At 37.7% G+C, this 27,999-nt stretch overlaps 1 protein-coding gene across 1 annotated transcript; it reads right to left on the reverse strand.

Moving 5' to 3' along the window:
• Positions 1 to 7,522: 7,522 nt before the first annotated feature.
• Positions 7,523 to 27,744, reverse strand: LOC109062031 (serine/threonine-protein phosphatase 6 regulatory ankyrin repeat subunit C-like). Its single transcript, XM_042733601.1, has 28 exons — positions 27,562 to 27,744; positions 26,609 to 26,692; positions 26,337 to 26,415; positions 25,117 to 25,187; positions 24,840 to 25,040; positions 24,634 to 24,721; positions 24,052 to 24,146; positions 23,638 to 23,850; positions 23,486 to 23,564; positions 23,011 to 23,125; positions 22,561 to 22,643; positions 22,353 to 22,416; positions 22,178 to 22,246; positions 20,497 to 20,637; positions 19,557 to 19,604; positions 19,355 to 19,466; positions 17,010 to 17,081; positions 16,450 to 16,651; positions 16,053 to 16,140; positions 13,426 to 13,543; positions 10,766 to 10,985; positions 10,567 to 10,654; positions 10,402 to 10,485; positions 10,121 to 10,266; positions 9,887 to 9,969; positions 9,712 to 9,794; positions 9,539 to 9,630; positions 7,523 to 8,218 (listed from the first exon to the last, which is right to left on the reverse strand). The coding sequence occupies exons 1-28, from the start codon at positions 27,586 to 27,588 to the stop codon at positions 8,025 to 8,027; spliced, it is 3,039 nt and encodes a 1,012-aa protein (XP_042589535.1). The 5' UTR covers positions 27,589 to 27,744; the 3' UTR covers positions 7,523 to 8,024.
• Positions 27,745 to 27,999: the final 255 nt, after the last annotated feature.

A 27,999-nucleotide genomic window follows, 5' to 3' on the forward strand; every position in this document is an offset into this window, starting at 1 on the left:
ATGCAGTTTTTAAATAATGATTTCATTTATTAAGGGAAAAAAGCTGTCCAAACCTGCCTGACGGTATGTGAAAAAGTAATTGCCCCCTAAAACTAATAACTGGTTGTGCCACCCTTTGCAGTAACAACTGCAATCAAGCATTTGCAATAACTGGCAATGAGTCTTTCACATCACTGTGGAGGAATTTTGGCACACCTTTCTTTGCAGAATTCTTTTAATTCAGGCACATTGGAGGGTTTTCGAGCATGGATGGACTGTTTAAGGTCATGCCACAGCATCTCAATCGGATTTAAGTCCGGACTTTGACTTGGCCGCTCCAAAACCTCAAAGGGTTACTCCACCCCAAAATGAAAATTTTGTCATTAAACACTTACCTCCACGTTGTTCCAAACCCGTAAAAGCTTTGTCTTCGGAAGACAATTTTAAGATATTTTGGATGAACACCGGGAGGCTTGACACTGTCCCATAGACTGCCAAGTTTTTTGCCAGTCTCTCTCTTTGTGTTTGGAAGTGTATTTTAGGATGTTTTGTTTTTTGACAGGGAGGCTTGTCCCCCTTAATTGAGGCATTGGTGTTAATCATGAAACACTGACTTAATTGAGGCAATGAGGCCTGCGGTTCTTTAGATGTTGTTCTGGGTTCTGACCTCCTGGATGAGTTGTTGTGCTCTTGGCGGTTCTTTGAGTTGTATTGGTTCTGACCTCCTGGATGAGTTGTTTTGTCTTTGAGTAATTTTTGTAGCCCGTCACTCCTGGGAAGGTTCACCACTGTTCCAAGTTTACTCCATTTGTGGATAATAGCTCTGACTGTGGTTTTCTGGAGTCCCAAAGCCTTAGAAATGGCTTTATACCTCTTTCTAGACTGATATATGTCAACTATTTTGTTTCTCATCTGTTCTTGATTTTCTTTAGATCGTGGCATGATGTGTTGCTCTTTAAGCATGCTTCACTTTGTCAGACAGTTTCTATTTAAGTGATTTCTTAATTCAACAGGTCTGGCAGTAATCAGGCCTGGGTTTAGCTAGTGACATTTAACTCAGCTTTATAAAATAATGTGGTTAGTCAAGGTTCTTTCATGATTTAACAGGAGGGGCAATTAATTTTTCACGTAGTGCCAGGTAGGTTTGGACAGCTTTTTTCCCTTAATAAATGAAAAATCATTTAAAAAAATGCATTTTGTATTTACTTGCATTATCTTTGTGTAATATTAAACTTTTTTTGATGATCTGAAACTTTTAAGTGTGACAAATATGCAAACAAAAAAAAAAAAAAACAGGATTCTTTGGCACTGTTCGAAAACATTCCCCAAGATCCCCAGAAGTTTTGAACTTAGAATACTGCATGGCTGTAAGTTAGTCATTATGGGGTAAGGCTGACAAATTTTCTTAAAAATTAGATAAGGATCCTGTGATGAGTTTGGGAAACAACTACAGTTAAACAGCTGACCATTTCCAAGCCAGAAATGGAAAACATATTGATCAATGATTTGCAATTTGCTAAGAGAGCTTCTTGGATTCCTAAACAAAATCTGATGTTTCAATGACTCTCCCCGTTCATAAACAGTTTTCATTTGTAACTGTTGTCCCTTCACAGAGGGTTGTTGAAACCAGAAAAGCTTTCGAGAACCATTTAGTACCCCCCTTAATATATGGACATTAAAACTGTAATGCTGTCAACTAATTTTTTGTTCTCATCTGTCTTGAATTTCTGCTAGATCCGTTGGGGCATGAAGTGTTGTGCTCTTTAAGCCTGCTTACTTTGTCATTGGACCAGTGAGTTTCTATCTTAAGTGATTTCTTAATTCACAGGTCTGGCAGATACTGCAGGCCTGGGTTTAGCTACTGTTTAGACATTTACACTCCAGCTTTACCAAATAATGTGGTTAATCAAGGTTTCTTCATGATTAAACAGGTAGATTAATTAATTTTTCACGTAGTGCCAGGTAGGTTTGGACAGCTTTTTTCCCTTAATAAATGAAATAATCATTTAAAAACTGCATTTTGTATTTACTTGCATTATCTTTGTGTAATATTAAACTTTTTTTGATGATCTGAAACTCTTAAGTGCGACAAATATGAAAAAAAAAAAAAAAAAACAGGATTCTTTTTGGCACTGTTTCGAAAACATTCCCCAAGATCCCCAGAAGTTTTGAACTTAGAATACTGCATGGCTGTAAGTTAGTCATTATGGGGTAAGGCTGACAAATTTTCTTAAAAATTAGATAAGGATCCTGTGATGAGTTTGGGAAACAACTACAGTTAAACAGCTGAACATTTTCCAAGCCAGAAATGGAAAACTATATGATCAATGATTGCAATTTGATATGAGAGCTTCTTGGATTCCTAAAAAATCTGATGTTTCACATGAGACCCACTCCAAGTTCATAAACAGTTTACATTGTAATTGTTGTCCTTCGCAGAGGGTTTTTGAAACAGAAAACCCAAATAAAAAGACGCTGTAAGAAAATTTATTACTAAACACTGAAAAAATGCGACCATTAAAACTTTTTTTTTTTATTAGCAGATTTTTTTTTTGCTATATTTTGCCAGAAATTTCTGATATAAATAAAAAAGGAATGGGGAAAAAAAACTTGAAAGTGTGTTTCAACTCTTTTTTTACCTTGTTTTTTTTATGCTTTGCCGATAGAACATTGACAAGATGAGATGAAATAGCGTCTAAAGCACTGATTGTTCAAAAGTAACTCTCCCAACAGTGACACCATGTTAAAGGTTGGGAGGCCATTTTACACTGCCTCAGTTACACTAGGGGAAGTCGTGTTTAGAGAGTTTGACTCCTAACCCTAAGGTACCACAACTGAGGAGCTCTTGAGCAAGGCACCAAACCCCCAACTGCTCTCCGGGCGCCGCAGCATAAATGGCTGCCCAGGTGTGTGTTCACGGTGTGTGTGTGCACTTTGGATGGGTTAAATGCAGAGCACGAATTCTGAGTATGGGTCACCATACTTGGCTGTATGTCACATCACTATGACTGGCTGATTATCTTAGTGTGATAATGCTCATCTTTCCTATTCATAATAGGTCAGCAAACTGGCCACAATGGGTCAAAGTGGAGGAATGTAGGGACTAATTGTGTGGAGCCAACCAATGTCTGTAACTCAGCAACTGTAATATCAGCAATTACGTAATACTTCCAGGAATGAAGAATTAAACTTAACAAGAACAGGATTAGGCACCATGATCTACTGTATACTGTATAAAGTGCTGTCGAAGCATTTTGAAAGACGCATTTTCCAGACACTGCACGTCAGTTCACGTGGTATTTCACAGTTTAAAGGTAAATGTGACCGTTCCTTAAGGCACATGGGATTTGATGTGCCTTTAACGTGCAAACTGTATAATTTGTATTCCAATATAAATTTCTCCACATTTCATAAGTCTTCCACACTTTAGTGGCTTTAACCACAAAACTTTTGAATACTAGCCAAGAACTACTAGCCACTGAATCATGTTTGTGCACCTGCAAATCTTATGACTGTGGAGTGACAAGCATCAACACAGCAAGCATCAACACTGGGGGGGGGGGGGTTCAGACCAAGATGATTCTAGCCTTCTAACCCCCTTCAGGAACTTGACTATTAAATCAACTAGAATATAGTAGCCTGTAATAGTTGCCACGTATACCTTGAGCGTGGCCCCACATCTAGCAACACTGGCTCCAGTGCAGGTCCACTAAAAGGATCAGTCCTCCCTGATTCATCTGACAACCTGAGGGAGCAGAGCTGCCAAGGAAAGACATAAAGGTGTGAATTTGGCCACTTGTGGGCTAGCATGTTCTTCTCCCTGGAAAAGAACACTGGGTGGTGAAAGTTCTCTTCTGAAAACATCAGCTTGCCTGAAGATGCTCCAAATCATCTGAACCATCTGGGGGTGTAGTCTGGCCCCTGGTTCAGTTTACCTAGCATGTGCACTGCCCTCAGAGAGCAGAGGTTGTGCTATGCCCACAGTAGGAGGTGCTTTCTAATGCTGAGATCACACTGCACGATTTTAGCCCTGATTTTCATTCACCAACAGGTTTTGCGAAATCGCTGACAAATGGCAAATCGGTGCTCGTTCACACGAGTGACAATCACGCAGTGTGAATTATCAAAGACGCGATCTGAGAGAATCACAGACACGTCGTGACGCCCGTAAAATATTTGCGTGGCTAAATATCTGGACCTGTCTGTGAAAATCCTGCTGTGTGAAATGAGTTCTGACCGAGCGGCAACCTCCCGCACTCTCTCGTGAAGCCAACAAGGAAGTGACTAAAACTGCAATTCATCAACTGGCCGCTTAAAGCTGGCTACAAAAGGGAGTCAGTCTCATAGACTTCCCAGACTTCCCATGTTAAAATGCCCAACTTTACAGCAGAAAAAAACATGTTTACAGCCTGGTTCAAAAAATGATTTTGGTCTATATTGCTAATTTTGCCCTTCATGACAACTGTGAGGGGGTGATTTTTTTTTATAACTCATCCGTTTAAATTATATTAAGCCTTAAATTTCTGGATAATTAAGGGCGTGGCCACTTGAGTGACAGGTGGATTGCCGCTGCTGACACTGGCGTCGTGCTAGGTGGGCGTGGCTTCAGCAACCAGCTCCCTCCTTTTTGCCCATTTTCGATTATCCGGGTGAGTCGCACAGCGACGACCCGCTCTGCACACTTTGAGCTTCAAAAACGCTCTTCAAGGGGTCTACGGGTGACGTCACGGACATTACGTCCATGTTTTTATCCAGTCTATGGTTCTGACTGAAAAATACATTGGTGATGACTTACAGCAAATGAGAGAGCAAAATACAGGGCAGCAGAAAGTTTGGGAAGGAGTTATAGACCACAATATCACAATAACCATTTGGTTTGTGAACCAGGCAGAGTTGTTGGTGATTCTTCCTATGGTAAAGTCATGCAGTGTGTAACCACCTGTCGCCGATCCATCATGCAATGTGAACACAGCAGCAACTGAATGCTACCCCAGATAGTGATGCAATGTGAAAACAACGGTGATCCGACGACTTTGAAAATCATGCAGTGTGAACTCGGCATAAGTTTTTCAGCAGGCAAAACCCGAGACCCCACTTTTAGGTTTATATAGGCTACCACCTTCATGTTCTCCAAACAGACCAGGACCTGGCACCACTTCATATCTGCAGGATTTGTCCAATGTTAGCATTCTGAATGTCTGTCTAATTTAGGCTCAGTTCCGAAGTCTCAATTCAAGGATGGGCCTGAGGCCACCATCCTCCTTCAGAACAAGAAAGTAGCAGCTGTTGAAGCTGTCGGGGGTGCTGTCTGATCATATACTCTGGCCAGAGTAGAGACTGAGCAGGTGTCTTTGGTCAGGCGTGGGTTTGGTCAGGCTGCTGGGTCGATAAATGTCTTTGGTGATCTGATGCAGCTGACCTGCATGAAGGGTGGATCTTTACTGAAAGCAATCTGCGAGCGCAGTGATCACTCAAGAGCTCATCCGAGACTTGCAGGGGTGCCCTCCATGCCATGTGCCACACTCTTTACACATAATCTTGCAACAGATGTAGCAGGAAATATGCTTTAATGGTCTCGCTGGATACTAGCCACAGGGAAGAAGCACTGTTTTCAGCTGAAACCACTGTCAGTGCAGTAATCCACTGCTGGGGCTCTTCCACAGTGAGCAGGACGTCTCCTTCGTGTGCTTTTTCAGAGTCAGTGAGGAAATGATCTTCGTGCTGAAGGATAAAGATTATGATGAAATGGCATTCAGCGCTGACTCACAGAAGTGAATGGGGCTCCATCCGTTTTGCCAGTTGTTCATGCAGGAACACATTTGTGATTCAATAAGGCTTCAGTATTTCAGAGAAATGGGGGCTGTATCCGAAATCACCCCTATACCCTCAAATAGGGCACTACTTGAGGGGACAGCCATTTTTAGTGGTGTCCGAAACCATAGTGGACGTTCTCGAGTGCACTCATTCAATCCCACAATGCACCGCAAAAACAAGGGTACAACCGATGAACACTCAACGGCTAGAGATGACCCATAATGCACTGTGAGAGTCGTGCGCCGAATGTATTCCGCTCACTCATCTGACTCATCCATTAATTTTACAACACAGGTACAAATTCATTGTAAATTGATTATTAAATTGTTTAACTATGGTTTATACATAATTTCCACGGGAGTTCAAGATAAATCCTTTAATCTTACTACTGGAGCTGCCCGTTTCAAATGATTATTAAACAGCAAGCAAATTATGCAAAAGCGGCAGTCCTTCCAGTGCACTCAATTTACTCACTTGTTTTCATTCACTCCTTCAAGTGAACTGTATGAGTGGACTAATGTAGGGAATAGTCAATGAGGGTATAGGGGGCTATTTCGGATACAGCCAGAGTTTCCCCAAAGCATCAGCAAATGCAAGCGAAGTGTACTGATAGGGACCCGGTGTTTCACATAAAAAGTGGATTTTATCATGGCTGGTACACTTTCTTCTGTAGTACCCATGTTGCCAGATGTACGTATTTGTATGATAATTTTGACCTCTGTATGATGTACGATCAATGATGAAAAAAGTCCCATAATGTACGATAATTTAAGAATTTTGTGACACTTCAAATTATGGTCTTTGTAATCATTACTTATTGATCGTACACACCTCAGAGTACGTTAAAAATCTGGGAGGGTGCCCTGCTTTTAAGCCCAAGAGAACTATGTTAAAGTCCATGATGGCATCAAATCTGTATAATGCAGAAGGACCCCCTCAACATCTGGCAACACGCAGGTTTCCAATGACAGTGACTCAGAGGTTGGACCTTCCCAGTAAAGTACGCCTAGTTATTTATTTATTGTGGTAATTTGCCGGCCATGTCAAAAAGTTGTTGGTAGATAAATAGCTGTATTCTGAACATTTGACTCGTGTACGATCATTTTGAGCTTCTGGTATGATACTTGGACATTTACAATCTGGCAACTCTGTTACTTAATTGAACTATTAAAATTAAATCCGCAAATGAAAAGGAAAGGAACCTTAAAAAGGCAAAGGAACTGTCGGAAAATGTTAAGCAAAAAACCTGGAAATATGCTGATATATAAAATGGTAATGAAGGTAGTGGTTCCATACGACATGCAAACATTCACATATCCCAAGAAATTTAGACCTTAGTCAATTTTTAATCAGAATTTAGATGTCATTTGTTTTTCTCCAATATGTTTACTCCAATTAAAAAATTTAAAAGTTATTTTGCTTAAAAATACATATTATGCAACTCTACTGTAGTTAACAGTGTGAAATGAAGATTAAAGTCTACTAGAACTGTTTCGACTAACAAGAAATGAGGATTGAAACAAATAAAAGCACAGTTTTACCTTAGTGTTACAGCAAACACATGAATGGCAAGAGTGATACTGACACACAGTTGTCTGTGACTCAAACTGTGTGTACATTTGTGTAATTTAGTTTGTTTAGGTAATTAAAATGCTAAAAGTGTTATGAATTTCAGTATTTATGCCTGTAAAATAAGATTAAAAATATGCAATAACCTAAAAGCTCATGATCCATGAGTGAGAAACATTTATTTTGATGGAATCATGTCTTGTAGTTTGCAGGGTGACAACACTGTTTATTTTATGCTTTTATTTTTTGCAATTTGCCTCTTCAAAAATGCAGAAAACATGTCCAAAGAAAGCTGGTAAATGTATCAGTAATAAGCTGAGATAAAAGTGAAATGATCAACCCACACATGCAAACACAAATTAACACATTTCTGTCCATTTATACTATATGAAGCTAAAACAGTAGCAGATATTGTAGTTACTTTCTTAGGCTACATATAAAGGAGTAATTCAGCACATAATGGAATGGTGCAGTTAAAGATGCACTGTATTACAAATGAATATGTCACAGTATATACTGCATGATGCTAAAACAGTATTACATACAGGATTGTATAATATTGTACAATAAAATTTACATTCTAATACCTTCTGAATAGATAAGATGAGCTCAAAGTCAAAAGAGTGGTGGAGTTCAGTGTATTGTTTGATGTCCACTGAGCTCTATGGTTCCTCTGTAATCAGCTGTATGGGCACGTTTTTGGACAAGGGCTGATGGGATGCAGCAATGCCACAGTGCTTCGTAAGACTGATGCCGCAGCTGGTGCCAGCAGAAAAAGGCATCATTGTGGAAATTATAAGAGCCAAGCAGTCTGCCACATCTTTGTTCGGTGCGCATGCCAAAGCCGGAATATGTCCTAAAATGTCAAATCAGTAAAATGTGACAGAGATACCAGCAAAGTAGCATTTTTTCACAATACATTGAGATACACTGGCTCTTATTACTGGAAATAACACGGTTGGAAAACAGCTGAGTTACTGTTACACTGCTGATCAAATGTAATTAAGTATCTCTGTTACTTTCAGTTTCTCCTGAACACTGACACTGTATTTAATAAACACATTATTCTACTAGTTTAAGTTATATCCTAAGAAGGCAATGTGACAAGTTTACATTAATCTTCACTGTAAAGTGAGAATTGTATTTTAATGTTTAATTCAATGTAATTTTTTTTCTAATGTTATAGGCTACACCAGGGTTATTCAAATCTTGCCCTTGAGGGTCAATGCGGTGCAGAGTTTGGCTCCAACCCTAGTGAAACACACCTGAGCATGCTAATCAGTGTTTTTGGGATCATTAGAAAATCACAGGCAGGTGACTTTGATCAGGGTTGGAGCCAAACTCTGCACTGCATTGGCCCTCCAGGGCAAGATTTGAATAACCCTGGGCTACACTGTGTTAATAGCAACCTCTTGCAACATTCAGTAAAAAAGTAGTTCACCCAGAAATACTTATTCTGTAATTATTTACTGAACCTCATGTTATTCCATAAACCCTTGCTACGTGTACTGCGTTAGGCTACCCTGAGACTTGTCATATCACTTGCATATCATTGCTCTTTTGTTGATTTTGATTGCTTCCATTGTCCTCATTTGTAAGTCGCTTTGGATAAAAGTGTCTGCTAAATCAGTGGTTCTCAACCACATTCCTGGAGGACCCCCATCACTGCACATTTTGCATGTCTCCTTAATCAAACACACCTGATTCAGGTCACCTGCTCATTAGTAGAGATTCACAGACTTGAAATGGGTGTGTCAGACAAAGGAGACATGCAAAATGTGAAGTTATGGGGGTCCTCCAGGAATGTGGTTGAGAACCACTGTGCTAAATGACTAAATGTAAATGTAAAAAAAAATTCTGTCCACACTAAAAGCAAAAATGCTGCTTGATATGCAAAAGTGGTTTTCGGGCCAATGGGATTTCACAGTTTGAAGGTAGCCCTATTTAGCTCCTAGGTAGCCCCTAAGCTAATGTGGCAATTCAGAAAATTAAGATTAAGAAATTAAATTAACATGCAAGAACATTTAGTACTTGTCACTTTAAAATGTCACACCATGTCTTCACACACAAAAATATTTTATAGTACCTACTAGTCAGTGCTATTGGTAAATGACTATTAGTACAGTTAATAGTTTTGGCTCTCTCTTGGCAAAGTGATGGGCATGGAGAAACTCACCATCTTGATCAATGGCCAGAACCGTTGCACCTCGAGTAAGCAGCACCTCAACCACAGTGGCAAGACCGTTTCTTGCAGCAATATGCAGAGGTCTAATGGTATATAGATAGAAAAACTCGTGAAAACAACCAAATTATCGATGCATATACACCTATGAAGATGTGAATGCTCACGTTTGAAGTGCAGTGTTTGTGCTGTTGATGAGAGTTGGGTCGTCAATCTCGGCCAAAATGAGAAGAGCACACATTTCATGACTCTGTTGAGTTAAACGTGATGATCATTTATAATGAAAACTCATCGCACCCAGCATGCCGTTTAATAGGACACTATGAGTGATGGGGTAATTACTCTTCTACAGGCGATATGAAGTGCTGAGTTGCTGTTGATGTCCAGCAGCGAGAGGTCTGCCCCGGCCTGATGAAGCAAGAAATCTGCAACCAAAAAAGTCTGAGCTGATCACTAAGACTACTCAATAAAGATAACACATGTACTACATCTTTTAAAACCAGTGTTATATACAGTATGCAACAATTCTACATGATATGAAGCTCTTTTGACAATACAAGTTTTAACAATACAAACCCACAGCAGAAGTATGCCCATTCTCAGCAGCAAGCATTAATGCAGAGCGCCCTGAATAATCGACCGAGTTTACATCTGAGCCGCAGGTCAATGCCAACTGCAGCGCTGCGACATTTCCTGCATACGCAGATGCATGTAAGGGAGTCCTGCAGATAAAATAATAACAACAACAATAAAAAAATATTTTTGAAATCAGCTTTTAAAAAGGGAGCCTCTTATTTGTCCAAATTTGCTACAGTATGTTTGGAAAAAGATTTGAAGTGGACAACAGACATACATACCTTCCTTTGCCATCTATGAGGTTCATGATTTCTGTTCCCATAGTTTCAACAAGCAGTCGAGCAGCACCATCGTGACCAGCAATTCTGTGGCAAAAGGAAGAGGAAATCGATCTTATCGTGGGAAGTGTACAGAAACATTTTGAAGATGAGGTGAGGATCACTCACAGTGCACAGTGCAGTGGTGTGAAGGTGTTTCCTTCCTGAAAGCTTGATGGCCTATATTCAAGTAAAGCTTCTAGACAGTCATTGTGCCCTTAAAAAATACAGAATCTTTCCTTATTTTCATGTTGCAAACAAGAGATTTGTAATTCATTAGTATAATTCTCAGCTGATGTTTCTGAACTGGAGTGGAAAGGCATCTTACCATGGTAAGCAGCCCAGTGAGTAGGTGTGTAGGCACTGTAGTCTAGCAGAGAGTCAAGGGGGTCTGAGAGTGATGCTGCATCAAGTAAAGGACGCAGCAGCCATGCGTGACCACAAGAGGCAGCCAAGTGCAAAGGGCTTCTACCATAAACATCCCTGCACAGAGAGAAGGCTCCATGCACCAACAAAGCCGAGACACACTCTTCACTACCAACTACTGCCTGGAACACACAGAGGAGACAGAAATCTTCCCTAGACATTTGTTAGTATAGATGAGGCTACAAAGCCCAGGAAATGTCCATGTTGCCATGTATCCCGGCGTGACAAGACAAAACTAATAAAACCCATTACAAACGAGGCATTTGTTGCATCCAGTGGGGACATAATTACGGATTATAATGACTTAGGCTGTGTTTTTACGCATTGCATTGTGTATCGAGCCACGTATACATAAAACCCTGTCTGCATTTGTGATCGGAGAAACGACAAACAACAAGCGCTACTCTACACTTCTCAAAACTCACATTTGAATCATCAGTGGCAAATTCTTTAAATATGAAAACGTACTTACAGGCTGTGAGTCAGAAAAGCCGGCATTGTAGACTACTCTCCCAATTTCAGGAAACAGTCCTCCGTAAAATACGCTGCACATATCTGAATATTTGGGTTGAACTGTTCTGGAACAGTGTTGTAAATACAACTTAACCACTGATTTCTAGTTGTGTCCTCTTTTGGAAGGCCAAACAAAGTAGTTTCGCTTTCACTAAACACCAAGCTTCTCCACAACATGGCGCCTGCGGCAACAGCGAGAATAAATGTTACGCCTTCTTTCCTTGTGTGAACATTTGGGTGGTGTTATTCAAATCTTCCCACACAGTGACGTAGAACTGGGGGTGTGTTTAAATGAGCCATTTTAGTAGGGCGTGGACGAGTCTTAACTTTAATGTATATCTCTTTGGGTTTGAGACTTTAGTCTTTGCAACTTTAGGGATCTTATGCACGGACAGCTTGTAACATTAACTGATTCCCTAAGAATGATGCAGTGGTCAGTCATTTTCACCTTCACATTCAAGAAAAACATGACTGATCACATTCTGATCAAAGGAACATAAATCCATTTCTTTACACAAAACTTTTTATTATAAGCTATCATCCACCTCCCAATTTCAATCAGGTTTGGTTCTGCAGTTACCAAGTCACCACCTATTTTGCCTATTTGAACCAGTTCAGAGCAGGTTGAGACATTCCTGTGACCACCTGATATGCTTTGGGTGTACAGTAGTACATAAAAAAGCACAATATACTGTATGTATAGCCAAAAAATATTATACTACTGGCCAATGCGACAACCAAATAACTTATTCTTATTATAAAAATGTATTATTATATTATATTATATTATATTATATTATATTATATTATATTATATTATATTATATTATATTATATTATTAGAAAGTATACTTTAATAAAAAAAAAGTAAAAATTAAATTCTCTTCTGACATTCATTCAGTACCTGTTGACTGTACCCTCATTTTATTATAAAGCTGCTTCTAACTTTGGCTGGTTACTCAAGTGTAATGACAGTAGGCAAAGCAAATCTTTACCATGAATATGAATGAATGTTTCAGCTGTAATCACAGAATGGGAAGTGGCTTGTAAATCCAGTCTATTTGCAGAGGTCAGTAGACCTATTTTTGTCTTCAGTCAGTAGTTTCAAAGCACTCCTATAATAAGTTGTGAAGTCAGCAAGGCTAGTTGAGCTATGGTCCTACTTTGGCATGTCACTGATTGTGAAAAAATATGCCCTGTTGATCCTGTAGTTGAATTTAATCTAACCTACTTCCTACGCATGAACAGTATGGCACTGTAGGTTACACAGCAATAACAAACTACCTGTTCTTGATTTGCATGTCATGTAAAACCCTAGAACTGTATTTTTCCACTAACCAATTGAATGAAATAATCTAAAATAACTGAATACACGCAAAAAGGCAAAACAAAACAAAACAAGGCAAAGATTTTGTGATTTTTTTTTCTTCATCTCATATATTATTTAGGAATTCAAAGAAGTTGCTCTCTGTGGGAAAAGAAATGAGGGGAACAAGAATCTCTCAAATTAGATAAATAATGTGAGAAATAACTGGATATTTCACATTGTGAGAGCAACCTATTACATATGACTTTGAGATTCAGTCGTGATTTGATCACAGAACACACATGCCAGTGTTTTACACAAAGCACCCCTTCAAATCCTCTGCAAAGCCCATGACTCCTATAATTAGGCCACATGTGTTGACCTGTCCTCACTACAGAGCTTAGAACTGCTGACATCTTTCCCACATTTAAACCCAAGTGTCCTAAGTTAAGTTTGGAGATGATTCCAATTCACAATGTGTTGCCAAATGTGAAACATAGAAGGGCTGTTAAAATGAAATGGATATCTCGTAGGATTAGTTAGTTGCAATGACTGAACTCTGGGGTTGTGCAGTATAAAGACCAAAGAATATGATGCCCTTTTGCAGACCCAGGTGTATTCAGTGCTGCCAACACACCTTAAATTTCCTTACAATATTGCCAAATTCCAGCACAATAATGTGCAAATATCCAGATACAAACGAAACACATGCATACGTCTGTACATGCAAAACATAAACTTACTGCGCGATGCAACGCAGTGCGGCTTCTTCTGTCTCCAGTGTCTGGATTACTTCCTCTCTCAAGCAGCATGTGGACACAGTCAGCGTGACTGCCCAGTGTAGCCAGCATCAATGGAGTCCTACAGATACCATCAAACTATGCTTACAATTGCAATACTTCAAACAATTCAAAAAAGAATCAAAGAGAGAAAAATTGGGGCAACAATATATTAATGGATTCTCAAGCATATTACTGAACGTTGAGCTTTGTCATCAAACAGGAAAAAGACTTGAATGTGCAGTTTTAAAATGCTTGGCATTGTAAGTGGATATGTGAGGCTTGCATGCAGCTGCTCGGCCATGAAAACCCATTCCATGAAGCTCCCGGCAGACAGCTTTTTCCAGTGGAAGTCTGGAAGCTATGAAATCTGCAGAGCATTGGGGACTTTTACGCACCATATGCCTCAGCACTCGGTGATCCCGCTCTGACAGGATGCTCAGAGATGAACACTTGGAGACTAACGATCCAGGAAGGAACACTTAGAGACCCTCAGTGCGTGTGGAAAGGACTAAAGGAACAGACAGCAGTGCTTCTGTTTACTGCACAGAACAACTTTTTTGCATGTTTTGAGTACTTTAACAGCACTCCAGTCAAGAAAATCAACCCACCAGCAGATGACCAGGTGCTTACATCATCTGAAGTAAATAGGACTCTGCAAAGAGTTTAACCCACGCAAGGCTGCTGGCCCAAATGAGTGCTGAAAGAATGCTTGATCTAGCTGATTGATGTCCTTATGTATATCTTTCAACTATTGGCTAGTACAGCCTGTTGTGCCAGCATGCTTCAAAACTGCCACCATCACCCCATGCCATAGAAATAATCAATAACCTGCCTTTATGACTACTACCCTGTGGCACTCGAGCGGCTAGTCATGACTCACATCAAGACCATCATCCCACCCACACTGGACCTTTTACAGTTTGCCTTCAAACGCAACTGCAAATGCCATATCATGTCATCCTCTCAGACACAGAGTCAGAATGGCGTTCGTTGACTTAAGCTCACTCTGGACTTCCTGACTAACAGAAATGAGTCTGAAATGAGGCCTGTTCTCAGCACCTTAATGTTCATGTTACTCATTTATGATGACTGTGTTGGCCATTATCAGAAAAACCACATTATCAAGTTTGCTGATGACACAACAGTGGGCCTTATTATACACAACAGAGTACAGAGAGGAGGTGAGAAACAACAAAAATATTTTTAGTTTGGTCAGCTGCTGGTAGTAAGTTGGGTAAAAAATTGATTTTATTTATATTTGTTGTTGGTTAAATTTAGTGCAAATGCAATTGATGGGGTGCACAAAGTAATTTATTTTTTATTAAATACTACTTTTGGCAAAACACTGATTTAGACACCTATCATAAAGATTTATTTTGTTTTAATGACTGGATTGCACAAATGCAGCCATCACTCTCTATACTATGCTGTTTACTCTGGTTATGTTATAATACATATCTCGTTTGGATAAGATTGTTTTTGTAACTTCAGTATCAGAAACTTCAGGACTATCTGAAATAGTAAGTTATTACAAAAGTAATTAATATAATCTAATATAATCATTTGAAAGATTATCACTCCTAAATTGAGTGATACATTTGTAGTAATGGTTAATATAAAAATAAATGTAATTTAATTATATTAGATATGTTATCTTATATATCCCCTAACCATGACAGCTGCATTGTAACTGTGGCATCTTGCACACTTTATACATGCAATCATGCATATAAATCAATAAAACAAATAAGACTCAACTCCGTTTTACCACATTTATCTCAGTCAAACTTTAAGGGGTCATCAGATACAAAATTCACTTTTTACATGTTGTGTGTACAAGGCCCCTCCCATGATTATTTTAACATGGACCCGCCCTGAGTGAGCTGTCATCTGCCATTGTTTCACCGCCGGAGCAGATGTAGACAAGAATCACTCCTAACTAACTGATTGAGGTGTTCTGTTGTTGGATGTAATAATGAACATAGCAGTCGTCATTTACTCCCGACATCTGAGCCGCTGAAGATGCAGAGGATACCGTTTGTTTTTGAAGGGAATGCGCCTCCCAATCTACCTAAATGTGTGTATGTTTGCACAAATCATTCGTGATCCAGCTCCACCTACAGAAGAAGTGAGTGTAAGGTTTTTTTATGAATCTTTCTTGAAAATCACCTTTTCTAATAATGTGCTAATTCCACAACTAAAGTTACTGTAACTCAAAAGAACTCATCACCTCACAGAAGAGAGGGGCGGGGTGAGCAGAGCTCATTAGTATTTAAAGAGACATGCACCAAAACAAGTCGCTGTGAAGCTGTTTTTGACAGGGTAAAAGGGTGTTGTTTTACACTACCATTGAGAAATTTTAACCAAAGTATGTTATAAACTTTTCATGAAGACCCTAAAGAATCATACCAACTTGTGGAAAATTGGCATCTGATGTCCCCTTTAAAGCAGTACTGGGGTGATGCTCACTGACTTGCAAGTCGACTTCCCTCTTCACTTTCTGTGATGTTCTGCTTAATTTTGTAATTTTGTAAATGCAGTGTATGATCATGCTATATCACTGAAGTGAATGTTGAAATGGCACTTACTGTCCATGTATGTCCATGAGGTCAAATATGTCATCTTTTTCATCTCTTTGCAACATCATAAGCAGGCAGTCAGTTTGACCATTGGCAGCTATGAGGATAAAGCAATGGGTTAAAAAAAAGTAAATAATGTAATTTGTCCAAACAAACCAAACATTTGACTTGACTCTCACAACCAAAATTATAAAAATGTTTTGAAAACTAGTTTCAATTACATAGTACATTCCCGATAACACTCAAGAGCCTTGTTAAGACTATAGCACAGAATATAGCATAGATTTATAAAATTATTATGCTGTATTGGTAGAGTGCCTTTACTGGTTGAACCTTTGAACTAACCTCTCAGTTCATTACACTTTACAAATTCTTTGTTCCTTTACAAGTTGATATCTTTACACACCTGAAGCATGTAGCGGTGTCCATCTGTGGATGTGCTCCCTGATGGCATACGAGGCCCCTTGAAGCAGCAGCAGCTCCACACAGGGGCCGTGACCTCTCAGAGCAGCCATATACAGAGCTGTATGACCCCTGGGATCCTGTATGTCTACATTAACCAGTGTTTCGGACAGCACCTGAAGAGCCTCACTGTGACCATTATACGCCTGATAGAAACGATTTTATCAGGGTTGGGGAAAATTAATATCTTGATTTACTATCAATTCATGGGTAATTTGAATAGAATTGGCTTTTCCAAACAGGATGTTGTTTTTGAATCGAAATGATAGAGAGAAGAATTTACTGGATTACTTCAACTGGCAATGGCTTATTTTTTATGTTTCAAGCCAGGCTCAAAGTTTGTCTTTGCAAATTTCCCTTTTCTAGTTAACAAAAAATACATTTGAAGCAGTTCCATGAATTTCAATTCATTTTAATTCTACTTAAATTCACATTCAATTTGTAATGACAACTGCATGAGAGAAAAAGAGAGAAAAGAGAGATGTCTAGAGATGGAGTACTCACCGCTAAGTGAAAAGGACTCACAGGAACACAACTCTCCACATCTTCCACACACTTGAAAGACATTTCTATGAGCTAATAAGAAATGTTTATTGCCAGTTCACTCAAAGAGACATACAATACAAGGTAAAAGTAAGGAGAGCACAAAAGTTTCTCAAAAAGCATTTGCTTAGTTGACAATGTGTGCCAGCCAGTGCATTAGATAACAAAATACCAAAGAAAGTGGCATCAGCAAACATATGATGCCCAAAGAGATTTTCTCAGACATAACTTTGGTAAACCAAGCCAAGCTACTCAGTTCTACTCAAAAGTAACCACAGTTATAGTTTACCTTCACATTAATTATGGGCATGTTCCATGTTTCATTAAAGGGGTCCTTATTATGCTCTTTTACAAGGTCTTGATTTTGTTTTGGGGGTGTACTAGAACAGGCTCTCATCCTAGGTTGTTCGAAAAACACATTATTTTTCACATATTTTACATTATTACAACACCTCTTTCCCCAGTCTGGTATGAACGGCTCAAATAGTTCCTGTATTAAATGAAGGCCCGCCTTTTGAAATACGAAATGTGCTGTGATTGGTTAGCTGGGTCAGTGTGTGTTGTGATTGCCTCCACTCAGCGCCTGCCGCCTCCGAGCTTAAGTGTAAATATTACGTCAATATCAAATCAATTTGTGATATCACAAATCCGGGAAAATATGCGTTGGAGTCCAAACGAGTCGTTTGTTTTAGTTTTTGAAAAGTGATTTCTGTTCAATAAAATATCTCCTTTTGAAGTGGACTTTAAGCTTTGTAAATTTGCAGATCTTTTTTAAGGTCAAACAGCAACATTACAGACTAACTGCAGTTGAAAAAGTGAAAAGGCATAATAGGACCCCTTTAATGTTTAACAATAACAATGTGTCTCAAATCTATGGAGCCCCGCACATAACATGCAAGAAAAAATAAATAAATAGTGCACACGATTTACTAATTCATTCCCTCGATGTACTAAAATGTGTTTATCATCAGTTCTGCTGTGACCCTATAATATTCTGCATTTCTGAATGATTTCCAGATTGAGTGGATCCTTATGGAAATGATCAGGCTTTATCTGTGTCCTTTAATTTGCACGTTGTCAGTAGATCACCTGCAGAATGTTTCACTCCCATTTGCGTTTTTATGGGATTGCAATCTCATGCTAATCTACTTCTATCATTTCAAACTTAAGAAACTATTTTGGTTTCACTTTATTTTGATGGTCCCTTTTGCTCATCCTGTTAACTATATGTGATCCTGAACCTACATGTCCACTAATTTTCATTAGAGTGTTAAAGGGTTAGTTCACCCAAAAATTTAAATTCTGTATTAATTTCTCACCCTCATGTCGTTTTAAACCCGTAAGACCTTTGTTCATCTTCGGGAAACAAATTAAGATATTTTTGATGGAATCTGAGAGCTGTCTGACCGTGCATAGACAGCAATGCAACTGAAATGTAGTAAGGAGATCTGTAAAATAATCAGTGTGGCATTAGTGGTTCATCCGCAGTTAAAAAAAGCTATGAGAATACTTTTTGTGCGCAAAAGAAAAAAAAATAATGACTTTATGGATTATTTTACAGATCTCCTTGCTACGTTTCTGGACTTGGGATCATTTCAGTTGCGTTGCTGTCTATAGGAGGTTCAGACAGGTTCAGGTTGAGGGTGAGTAATTAATCACAGAATTTTCATTTTTGGGTGAACTAATCCTTTAAGTAGAGTATTAGTAGACTGGTAGGGTTAGGGTTAGAATAAGTTGACATGTACTTGCAAAGTTACTGATAGTCGGTGGAATGTCTGTTAGATGACCATCACAATAAAGTGTTAGCAGATATTAGACAGGCAGTCGAATACTATAATGAGTGTTAGTTCGCACATAGGTGCAGCAAAACATATGGTCAACAGAATGTTCAAAGGGGATCATCAAAATAAAGTGCTACCACTACTTTTGTGAAATGGTTTACTTAAAATTTGTGCCTGTGCTATATTTATTTAAAATAAAAGCCACTTCATTTGAAGTCGGCATGGAATGGAAATTAATGTTTTTGTTTCTAATTGCATTTTGCTGATCTCTGCTGTGAACGATTCATCCATGCATACAGTTTCTTACTTTTTTTATCAAAAAGAACTTAGTTTTGACATTCAAAACCTCAGATCTGATGTATACTGGAATTCTTATAGGAGTAATATGATTCAGTTTTTTCCACTAGACAGAACTGGCAGGTGTGAAAACATCAAACTATATCGAACTGAAAGCCACACAGAATTCTACTCACATGTCCCATAATTCACATAATATATGGTATACCATGAAAAGAGTTTTCTTACCAGTTTTAGGTTGTGTCTGTCACCACAGGCAGCTGCGTAGTGGACTGGACTGAAGCCTTTACTGTCACGCAGTGTTGGATCAGCACCACTATGCAAAAGAAACTCCAAACACCTGTAAGAACATATAACACACAAGGGCTCATGTACTATTAAGCTTATTAACAGTTAGTCATTTTATTTTCAAATCCCAAAAGATGTTTACCACTGAGCTTCTTCATCAGTCTCACTATCAGGACAGTTCTTTTCAACTCTATTGGGGAGAAAATATACACAAAGGTAAGTCATATTTGAAATTAGTTGAATAAATAAATATGAATTTGTACTGGTATATACATCGCACATTAAATTGTTAATGGTGGATCTCAAGGTTTTCAGAAAATAATGAACATTTTAGTCTGTTCTTCACACAAATCTTTTCCCATGGCTTCTGAAGACTTGAAATACACTGAATTCATTGTATGGACTATTTATGCATTGTATTCATTATAATTTCACAGAATAGGCTGACCAGTACTTTCACTGACAGTTTTCCTTCCACAGATAAAACACATAGGTTTATAAATAATGACGGTATTTAAATTTTTGAGTACACATGAACAATGTCAAAACACCCAAATAAAATAGCCTACTGATTCTACCCACTTCACTTCGGCCTCAGTCCTGTGTTTATTGAACAAAAGAGCAGGTGAGTCGAGAACCAAAATCAAGGGTCAATATGACTAAGAGAGCTACCAGAGTGAAATCGCAGAGGGAGTGCAGTATCTGGGCACACGCACATGTCTATAACCACCAGGCTAGACACACCAAGGCCAGAGGAAAACTAGAGAGCAGGTGGACAGAGAATGGCAACAGAGCTGAACAGGACTGGGCAAGACAAGACTAGCCTGGACTTAGTCAGCAAAAATAATCTAGTAAAGAAACAAAAGACTAGATGGTAGTAAAAAGCAGAGAGTATCAACATTAAGAAAAGACAGGTGACCAATTTTTAGCACATATTCAAAGTTCTCACAAGTCTGCTCTGTAATTAATATAGAGTTTGTACCGATGTGATGAAGCATTACAGCATAGGGCTGACAGAAAATGCAGGGGTCTGAATACTTTCCAAATCAGCTGTACATAGGGCAGTGTTTTAAGTGTTATACCTGTGTGAGGTTTGGGCAGCAGCTGCGTAGTGCAGTGGACTGCATCCATTCACATCCAGTTCATTAACATCAGCTCCAGCTTTCACCAGAGCCACTGTACACAGATATGAGCCGTTCACTGATGTATAGTGCAAAGGAGACCTGTGAAGAATTAAATGAAAGATTTTGCACTCTTTCTAGGTCACTGAGCCGATGTGAGTAACTTTATGACACTGACCATTTTAAAAATAAATCTGGTTTCCTTGTTTTTAGATGTGATGTATTGTTATTGATTTTTATTTATTGCTTTGTGTGTGTGTGTTTTTGTTAACATAATATGTGTGTACTGTGTATATTTATTGACAATATATATATATATATATATAGACACACGTGCATGAATATATTCAAGAAAAATATGTTTATATACTAAATATATTTACATACAATATAAACTATATGAAAATAAATACTGTATATACATGTAAATATTTTCTAAATACATACTGTATGTGTATGTTTACAGGTATATATATATATATTTGGGATGTAACAATTATCAGTGAACCGGCTGAAATTGGTTGAGATTCTAAACAAATCGCGATAAAATTATGTGAAGGAGTTTATATGAATGTATGTCTGAGGGGAACTTACTGTCTTTAGAAAAGTTTAGATGCTAAATTTTCTTTTCATCTTGCCTCTGTATAATGCATATTAAACTTCAAGTGCAACTGCTTTGTTTACAGCAGAAACCAAGGAAACGCTTTAAGTGCTACCTGATGGCAGAGAGTGAATCTGCATCTCGTTCAGCTCGTCTGCTGTTTCTGTTTCATGCAGATATTTATTCTGTTTTTGCTTCAAAATTTCGTAATTATACAGTCTAATTTAGATTAAAAACTGCTTGTGTTGCATGTATTCAGCATCTTTGTTTGGCTCATGATTAAAATGCAGTGGTTGCCTCTCATTTTAAATGGAAAGAGCACAGACAAAGCCTTATTTTGTTTGTATGAAGAGATTTCTTTTATTTTTGTTACTTATTTATTTGATTTGGGGCTTGTTTTAAATTTTCAATTTAGTTTTGTTATTTACATTTACTTTATATTTAAATTTTGTTATTTAGCAGACGCTTTTATCCAAAGCGACTTACAAATGAGGACACTAGAAGCAATCAAAACCAACAAAAGAGTAATGATATAGGTATGCCATATTAGTATCTTATAGTGTTATATTTCAATTTCACAAAGAAACGTGCAGCATTTTGTCCAAGCAATACTAAAAAGACACATTTAATTTATAATTTGTCTTAAATCTCATTTTGTTAAAAAAAAAAAAAAAAAAAAAACTGTGTATTGAATCATATCTTGAAATCAAAATTGTGAATCGAATCTTGAGTTGAGTGAATTATTACATCCCTAATATACCGGTATATATAATAAATATACACAGTACACGCAAATATATTATGCAAACCAAAACTTTTATTTTGGATGCAATTAATTCGCGATTAATCTTTGACAGCACTAGTCTGTATTAAAGAATATTAGACACATTAGACGCTCTTTGATAAATCCTTTAAACATACTGAACTTGAGTGCATTTAGCCATTACAAAATATAATTTGAAGCATTTTCATTATTGGATTGTGCACAAGATTGTGAATATATAACTATATATAAATTCTATTGATTAATAAAGATTTTACCTTCCAAAATTGTCCTTTTTATTCAAAGCAGCACCACTGTTTAACAGCAATTTAAGACATTCAACATTTCTGTCAGTGAACAAATTGAAAAACAAAGGATGAATAACTAACTTGTATATTAAAAAAAATATAACTTACAAACTATAAGCACATAAGTGGTAGACATTTAGCATACCCGCCTGAAGCAGCTACATGCAAACATGTCCTTCCCAGGCTGTCCACGGTGTTTATATCAAACCCTGCCAAGAGTAAATGTTTGTTAGACAAACATACATTTTTAGACGGGTGACATATATCTGGTTTAATGTCAAAGCAATGGGATAGTGCTCATGCAATAATTTTGGATGTAAGCATCTGCCATATGTACTGTATATGATTTTTACCTGAGGAGAGTAACTTTTGACAACAGTCTGAAAATCCATAAAACACCGCCAAGTGCAATGGAGTCATGCCATTAATGCCTCGCCTATAAGATGGACAGTTATTGTAAAAATATTACAATTTAAATAAGCATTTGTATTTTTTAAACATATTCTCAAGATAAACTGAAGATATGTCATGACTGAAACCATCACATCCGTGTTGCAGCCAATCATTACTTTCAATTTATTCAAAGGCTCATTCTTTAAAAACATAGCAACATAATATTTATAAACTCTTAAATTTAACATACTGATTTAACATAATTTAGCATATTAAATACTGACTAAGCACGACTAAACTTTGTGAATCCACATTCATGCAAACTACAATAAATGGAAGAGGACACAATCTCTGAAGTGTGTGTTCTGCTGCAGTAGTCTCTGTGTTTGAATGCTTTTGTAAAGACACACCTGGCCACATCCGCACCATTATTCAAGAGTGTAGTGATGAGCAACTCATGACCATGTTTAGCAGCAGAGTGAAGAGGAGTATAACCATATTTATCAACACACTCCACCTCTGCACCTGCAAGAGAAAAAAATAAAAGACTGTTATTACAAGATTGGAACATACAGTTAATCCGACAGGTGAGTTCCTAACATACATTATGTTTACAAATGTGATGGTACTGCAGTGCAGTCACGGTGTCACTGGTGACAGTATAAGAATGTTTAGTTAATGTGAGTTAACAACAATATGAAGTAACCCTTTACAATTACAAGGCCTTACACAGCATTGCTATGCTAGTCCACCAGTGAGTCAAGTAAAGTTATTTCTAATCGTACAGAGCTTTTTACAGTGTACTCTTTTTCACAGTAGCTCAACAGGAAAATACTGCTGTAAAATCTGCTCTAACTTGTATTTGTGCTTAGAGCGTGGCTTTACCATTTTGAAGGAGTATCTGGGAACGGGTGAAGTGTCCGTGAATGGCAGCCACATGCAAAGGACTCTTCCCGGCTTTATTCTGAAATCAAAACAAGAAAGGTCAAAGAAAATCACTGCAATAACCACCTGCTCATTTTGAGTTGTCTACTGACCGGAATGTGAACATTTGCCCCGTTATTGACCAGCAGCTCCAGACACAAGGCTCCGTCAGCGGAGGCAGCAGACAGGTGCAGCGGCGTGCAGCCACGCATGTTTGATTGGTTAACACAGGCACCAGAGTTTACCAGCTCACTAGCTACAGCCCTTTGCCCAGCGTAACAAACCATGTGGAGAGCACTGTTACCAGAGCCATCTGCTTCATCAATCTAACAGAAAAACAAAAATCTCAATGGATTCTGTCTCATTTAATCTCACTCTGTCAAATTCAGTCGTATTAAAATTATTTTATGACACCCATATCTGCCATTTGGGGATTGATGCCCATGTTAAATGATTTTTAAGTTGTTTAGTGTTGATGGATAAAATTGAGTGTTTTTGTGATCTTGCTCCTCTCTATGATCCCTCACCTCTGCTCCATGTTTCAGCAGGTACTTGACCACTTCAGTGTGTCCACCAAGAGCAGCGCTGCATGCTACTAAGAGCTTGACCACCTCCAGGTGCCCTGAACAACAGACACAATCAGATAACACACTAGTGAAATGAAATATATTCTGATCAGACATCTATATGTGACTCTGGACCACAAAACCTGTCATAAGCGTCTTTTTTTATTATTATTGAGATTTATACATTATACATAAATAAGCTTTCCATTGATGTTTGGTTTATTAGAATAAGACAATATTTGGCCGAGAAAATCTGGAATCTGAGGGTGCAGAAAAAACAAAATATTGAGAAAATCGCCTTTAAAGTAGTCCAAATGAAGTCCTTAGCAATGCATAGTACTAATCAAACATTAGGTTTCGACATTTATGGTATAGGAAATGTAAAAAATATCTTCATGGAACATAATTTTTAATTAATATCCCCATATTTTTTTGACCCATAATTTTGACCGATGCGATGTATTGTATATACCTGTGCTACTTATGACTGGTTTTGTGCTCCAGGGTCAAACATAATAAAATATAATAAAGAGGACCAGATACCTAGATAAGCAGCCAAATGGATAGGCTGCCTGTCCTTTATGTCTCTGGCACTCACGTTGGCCCCTTTATTTAGGAGCAGGGTCACTGTCTAAGAACATTATTAATTAGTCTTCAAGACAATTTTTTTCTTCTTTCTTAACACGCACACCTCAAGGAATAAAGTGTTTTGGATAAATCCTCCTATTCAGTATCAGCTCTTGCCAAACCTCTGCATGTCCACTGTGGACTGCGTGATGTAAAGCACTTCTCCCGAAGCGATCTGCTGCATTCAGACTGCTCACGTAAGGAATCAGAATATGGACACACTTCATCGCTCTGTTGGCTGCAGCTACATGCAGCGCCGTCTGACAGAACCTGTCCTGCGCGTTCACATCGGCTCCCTTTCTCAGCAGCAGCGCAACAGACCCCTGCATTTAAAGTAATACAAAATGAGCGACAAAAACACAATAAACAGCGAAATGATATTTAAAACTCCTCTCTTACTTCATTCTGAGAGGCAGCTGCTCGATGCAGAGGAGTTAGCCACTCCTGGTCTTTAGCATTAACATCAGCACCTGAGACCACAACATCACGGGCAATCAACGACAGAATACAGTGTTAAAGACTAAATATTCTAACACTTCAGTATAGGGACAAATTCTTGCTATTAACTAGTTGCTTATCAGCTTGCCTATTATTAACATATCGGCTGTTTATTAGTACTTCTAAAGCACATATTCTGCATGAGCATATTCTACATCTCTAATCCTACTCAGTACCTAAACTTAACAACTACCTTAAGAACTATTAATAAGCAGTAAATTAGGAGTTTATTGATGCAAATTAATGGTGAGAACTGGACATTTAAAATAAAGTGTGACCCAAAATATTCTACAGTGAATGTTTAGTTTAAAATGAACCTCAATAATTTTTTTTTTTTTTTTTATGAAAAAGTCTCTTGCACTCACCAGGTCTTTATTTATTTGATCAAATGCAGTAAAAAGAGTATTGTGAAATAATATTATAATTTAAAAGAAATGTTTTCTATTGACGCGTGTCAATAGAAAAATATCTTCAGTGTCATATGATCCTTCAGAAATCTTGCTCCTCAAGAATTATTTGAGAATGTATTATTATAAATGTTGAAACAAGTTCATATTTTTGTGTAAAGCGTGACAAACTGCCATTCAAAAATCTGTGGTAATTACAATTAAAAAAAAAAAACAATAAAAAGAATACACTTATTTATTTATTAATAAAAATAAAAAGTATTATGAATTTTTTAATCCTTTATTATAAATTTATAATCATAAAAAACAGTATAAATAACTGAGCACAAATAACAACCGGTAATAATTGAACAACAAATCTATGTTAGAATGATTTCTGAAGGATCGTGTGAGTAATTGCTGCTGAAAATTCAGCTTTACAACAATACATAAAAATAAAACTACATTTTAAAACAAAAATAATCCAGATTATTTCGATTATCAAATTATTTCATTATTTTAAATTGTACTAATAATTCTCAATAAATCCTTTTTATTGTATTTGTGGTGAAATTTGTCAAAACATTGACTGGTAGTGTAACTTCTGCAATAAAGCACAATTGGATGAGTATCTTTTTATACAGGTGCAAGGACACACAGTCATGTAAAAGAACCAGAGCGGTTTGCTGTTCATGTCTGTAACTGTAAACTCCATATTCAAACCTCAGATCTCACCTGAACTGATGAGGAGGTCCATGATATAAACACCACCAACATAAGATGCAGCATGCAGTGCAGTGCGGCACTCTTGGTCCTGCAACAACAAATGACTGTACCTCACGTTATAATTTCCAAGAATGTGTATTCACTCTACATTTTTAATAAAAAGTATTTCATCATTTTAGTAATCAGGAATGGGGATTTATGGATTCTTACAAAGAAATAAAAGGATTAAAGGAATTTTGAAGAACCAAAACTTTCCTTCAGATAAGACAAAACCCACGTACCAATTCATTGACTTCTTCATTTTGCTCCAACAAAAATTCCACCATTTCAGCATTCTGGCTAAATACTGCCTGTACCAGGAGTGACTAAAAGAGAGAAAGACAGACAGATTCAGGATCAGGATCAGTGTAGCCACACTTTAGCAGGGGTGGGAATTCTGGTTCAAAAGCATTGCCTAAACATTGCCCTGGATTTGAGTATATGAAATATAATGGAAGTCAAAATTGTAACTTTGTATGGTCCCCCCTTGTATCTTGTATTCCATTCAACTGAAGCCAAAGGGGACCATCAACTGTTTTGTTACACATATTCTTCAAAATATCTTCTTTTGTGTTCAGCAAAAGAAAGGAATTCAGGAACAACTTGGTGGTAAATGGTGCCATTTTTTCATAATATAAGTTTTATAAATATCCCTTTAAGCCTTTGGTCAGTTTCATTTCTGTTTGTTTCTTTATTCATTTAAATGTTATAGTTTTTATAGTTTACAAAACATTTGTTTTCAATTCAGTAATCGAAAACAAATGTTTTGTAAACTATAAAAAAAGAAGCTTTTGTCATTTTAGAGGCAAAACTTATAGATACATTTTAGTACAACGTTAAGTAAACATACAGCAAGTCTTAAATAAACATACAAAAAATATCTGCAAAAAAAATTTTTGCAGGGATACACACATACCTATATATCGCAAATGATTTCAATCCACTGAAGTCAGTTAATGACCGACATGTGGCTTTTCACTGACAGCGCAATAGGTTACTATTACGAGACAGGTACAACCAGAGCCGGGGTCTGGGTATAACTAGTTTTACAGTGACAGTTTTCCTCTGGCTGTGTATAAGTGAAGTATATTAAAATCTCACTGAAACATAGGATACTAGAGAGAGCAAGTCAGACTAAGCCTGCCCTTCCATGCTGCTGAGAAAACTAAAGCGAAAAGCAGTTCTTGACACTTACCTGCTCGCTTATCTTTAATACTCCCATCTCCACAGATTAGTCAGGTCGGAGTTTATTCATTAGGATATGATAATGAAGAAATGATTCTATGTTTTAGTCCGTTAATAGTGAACGGTAACTCGTGAGCTGACTCACTAGAGCAACTGCGCTGTAATATGAAGCTGCCGCTTTACAGCGCCATCTACGAGTCGAATATCATCCCATACAGGAGAGTGTTCTGAGATATTTTGTTGCCTTGAACTTATAAAAATAAAAAGATACTGTTCTCTTTCACTACCTACTTCAAATTAGCCAGATGACCAGCACATCTACACCTTGCCATGTCAAAGAGGCTTCGCTGGTTTCTCTTTTGTTGAAGTGAATTCTCTTGCTGACCAATGACTGAACCTAATGGATTTCTAAACACATTCATTTTTCTTCGATATGACTCAGTAGGTT

This window comes from Cyprinus carpio, chromosome B11 (genome assembly GCF_018340385.1).
Source record: "Cyprinus carpio isolate SPL01 chromosome B11, ASM1834038v1, whole genome shotgun sequence".
Classification (NCBI taxonomy): Eukaryota; Metazoa; Chordata; class Actinopteri; order Cypriniformes; family Cyprinidae; genus Cyprinus; species Cyprinus carpio.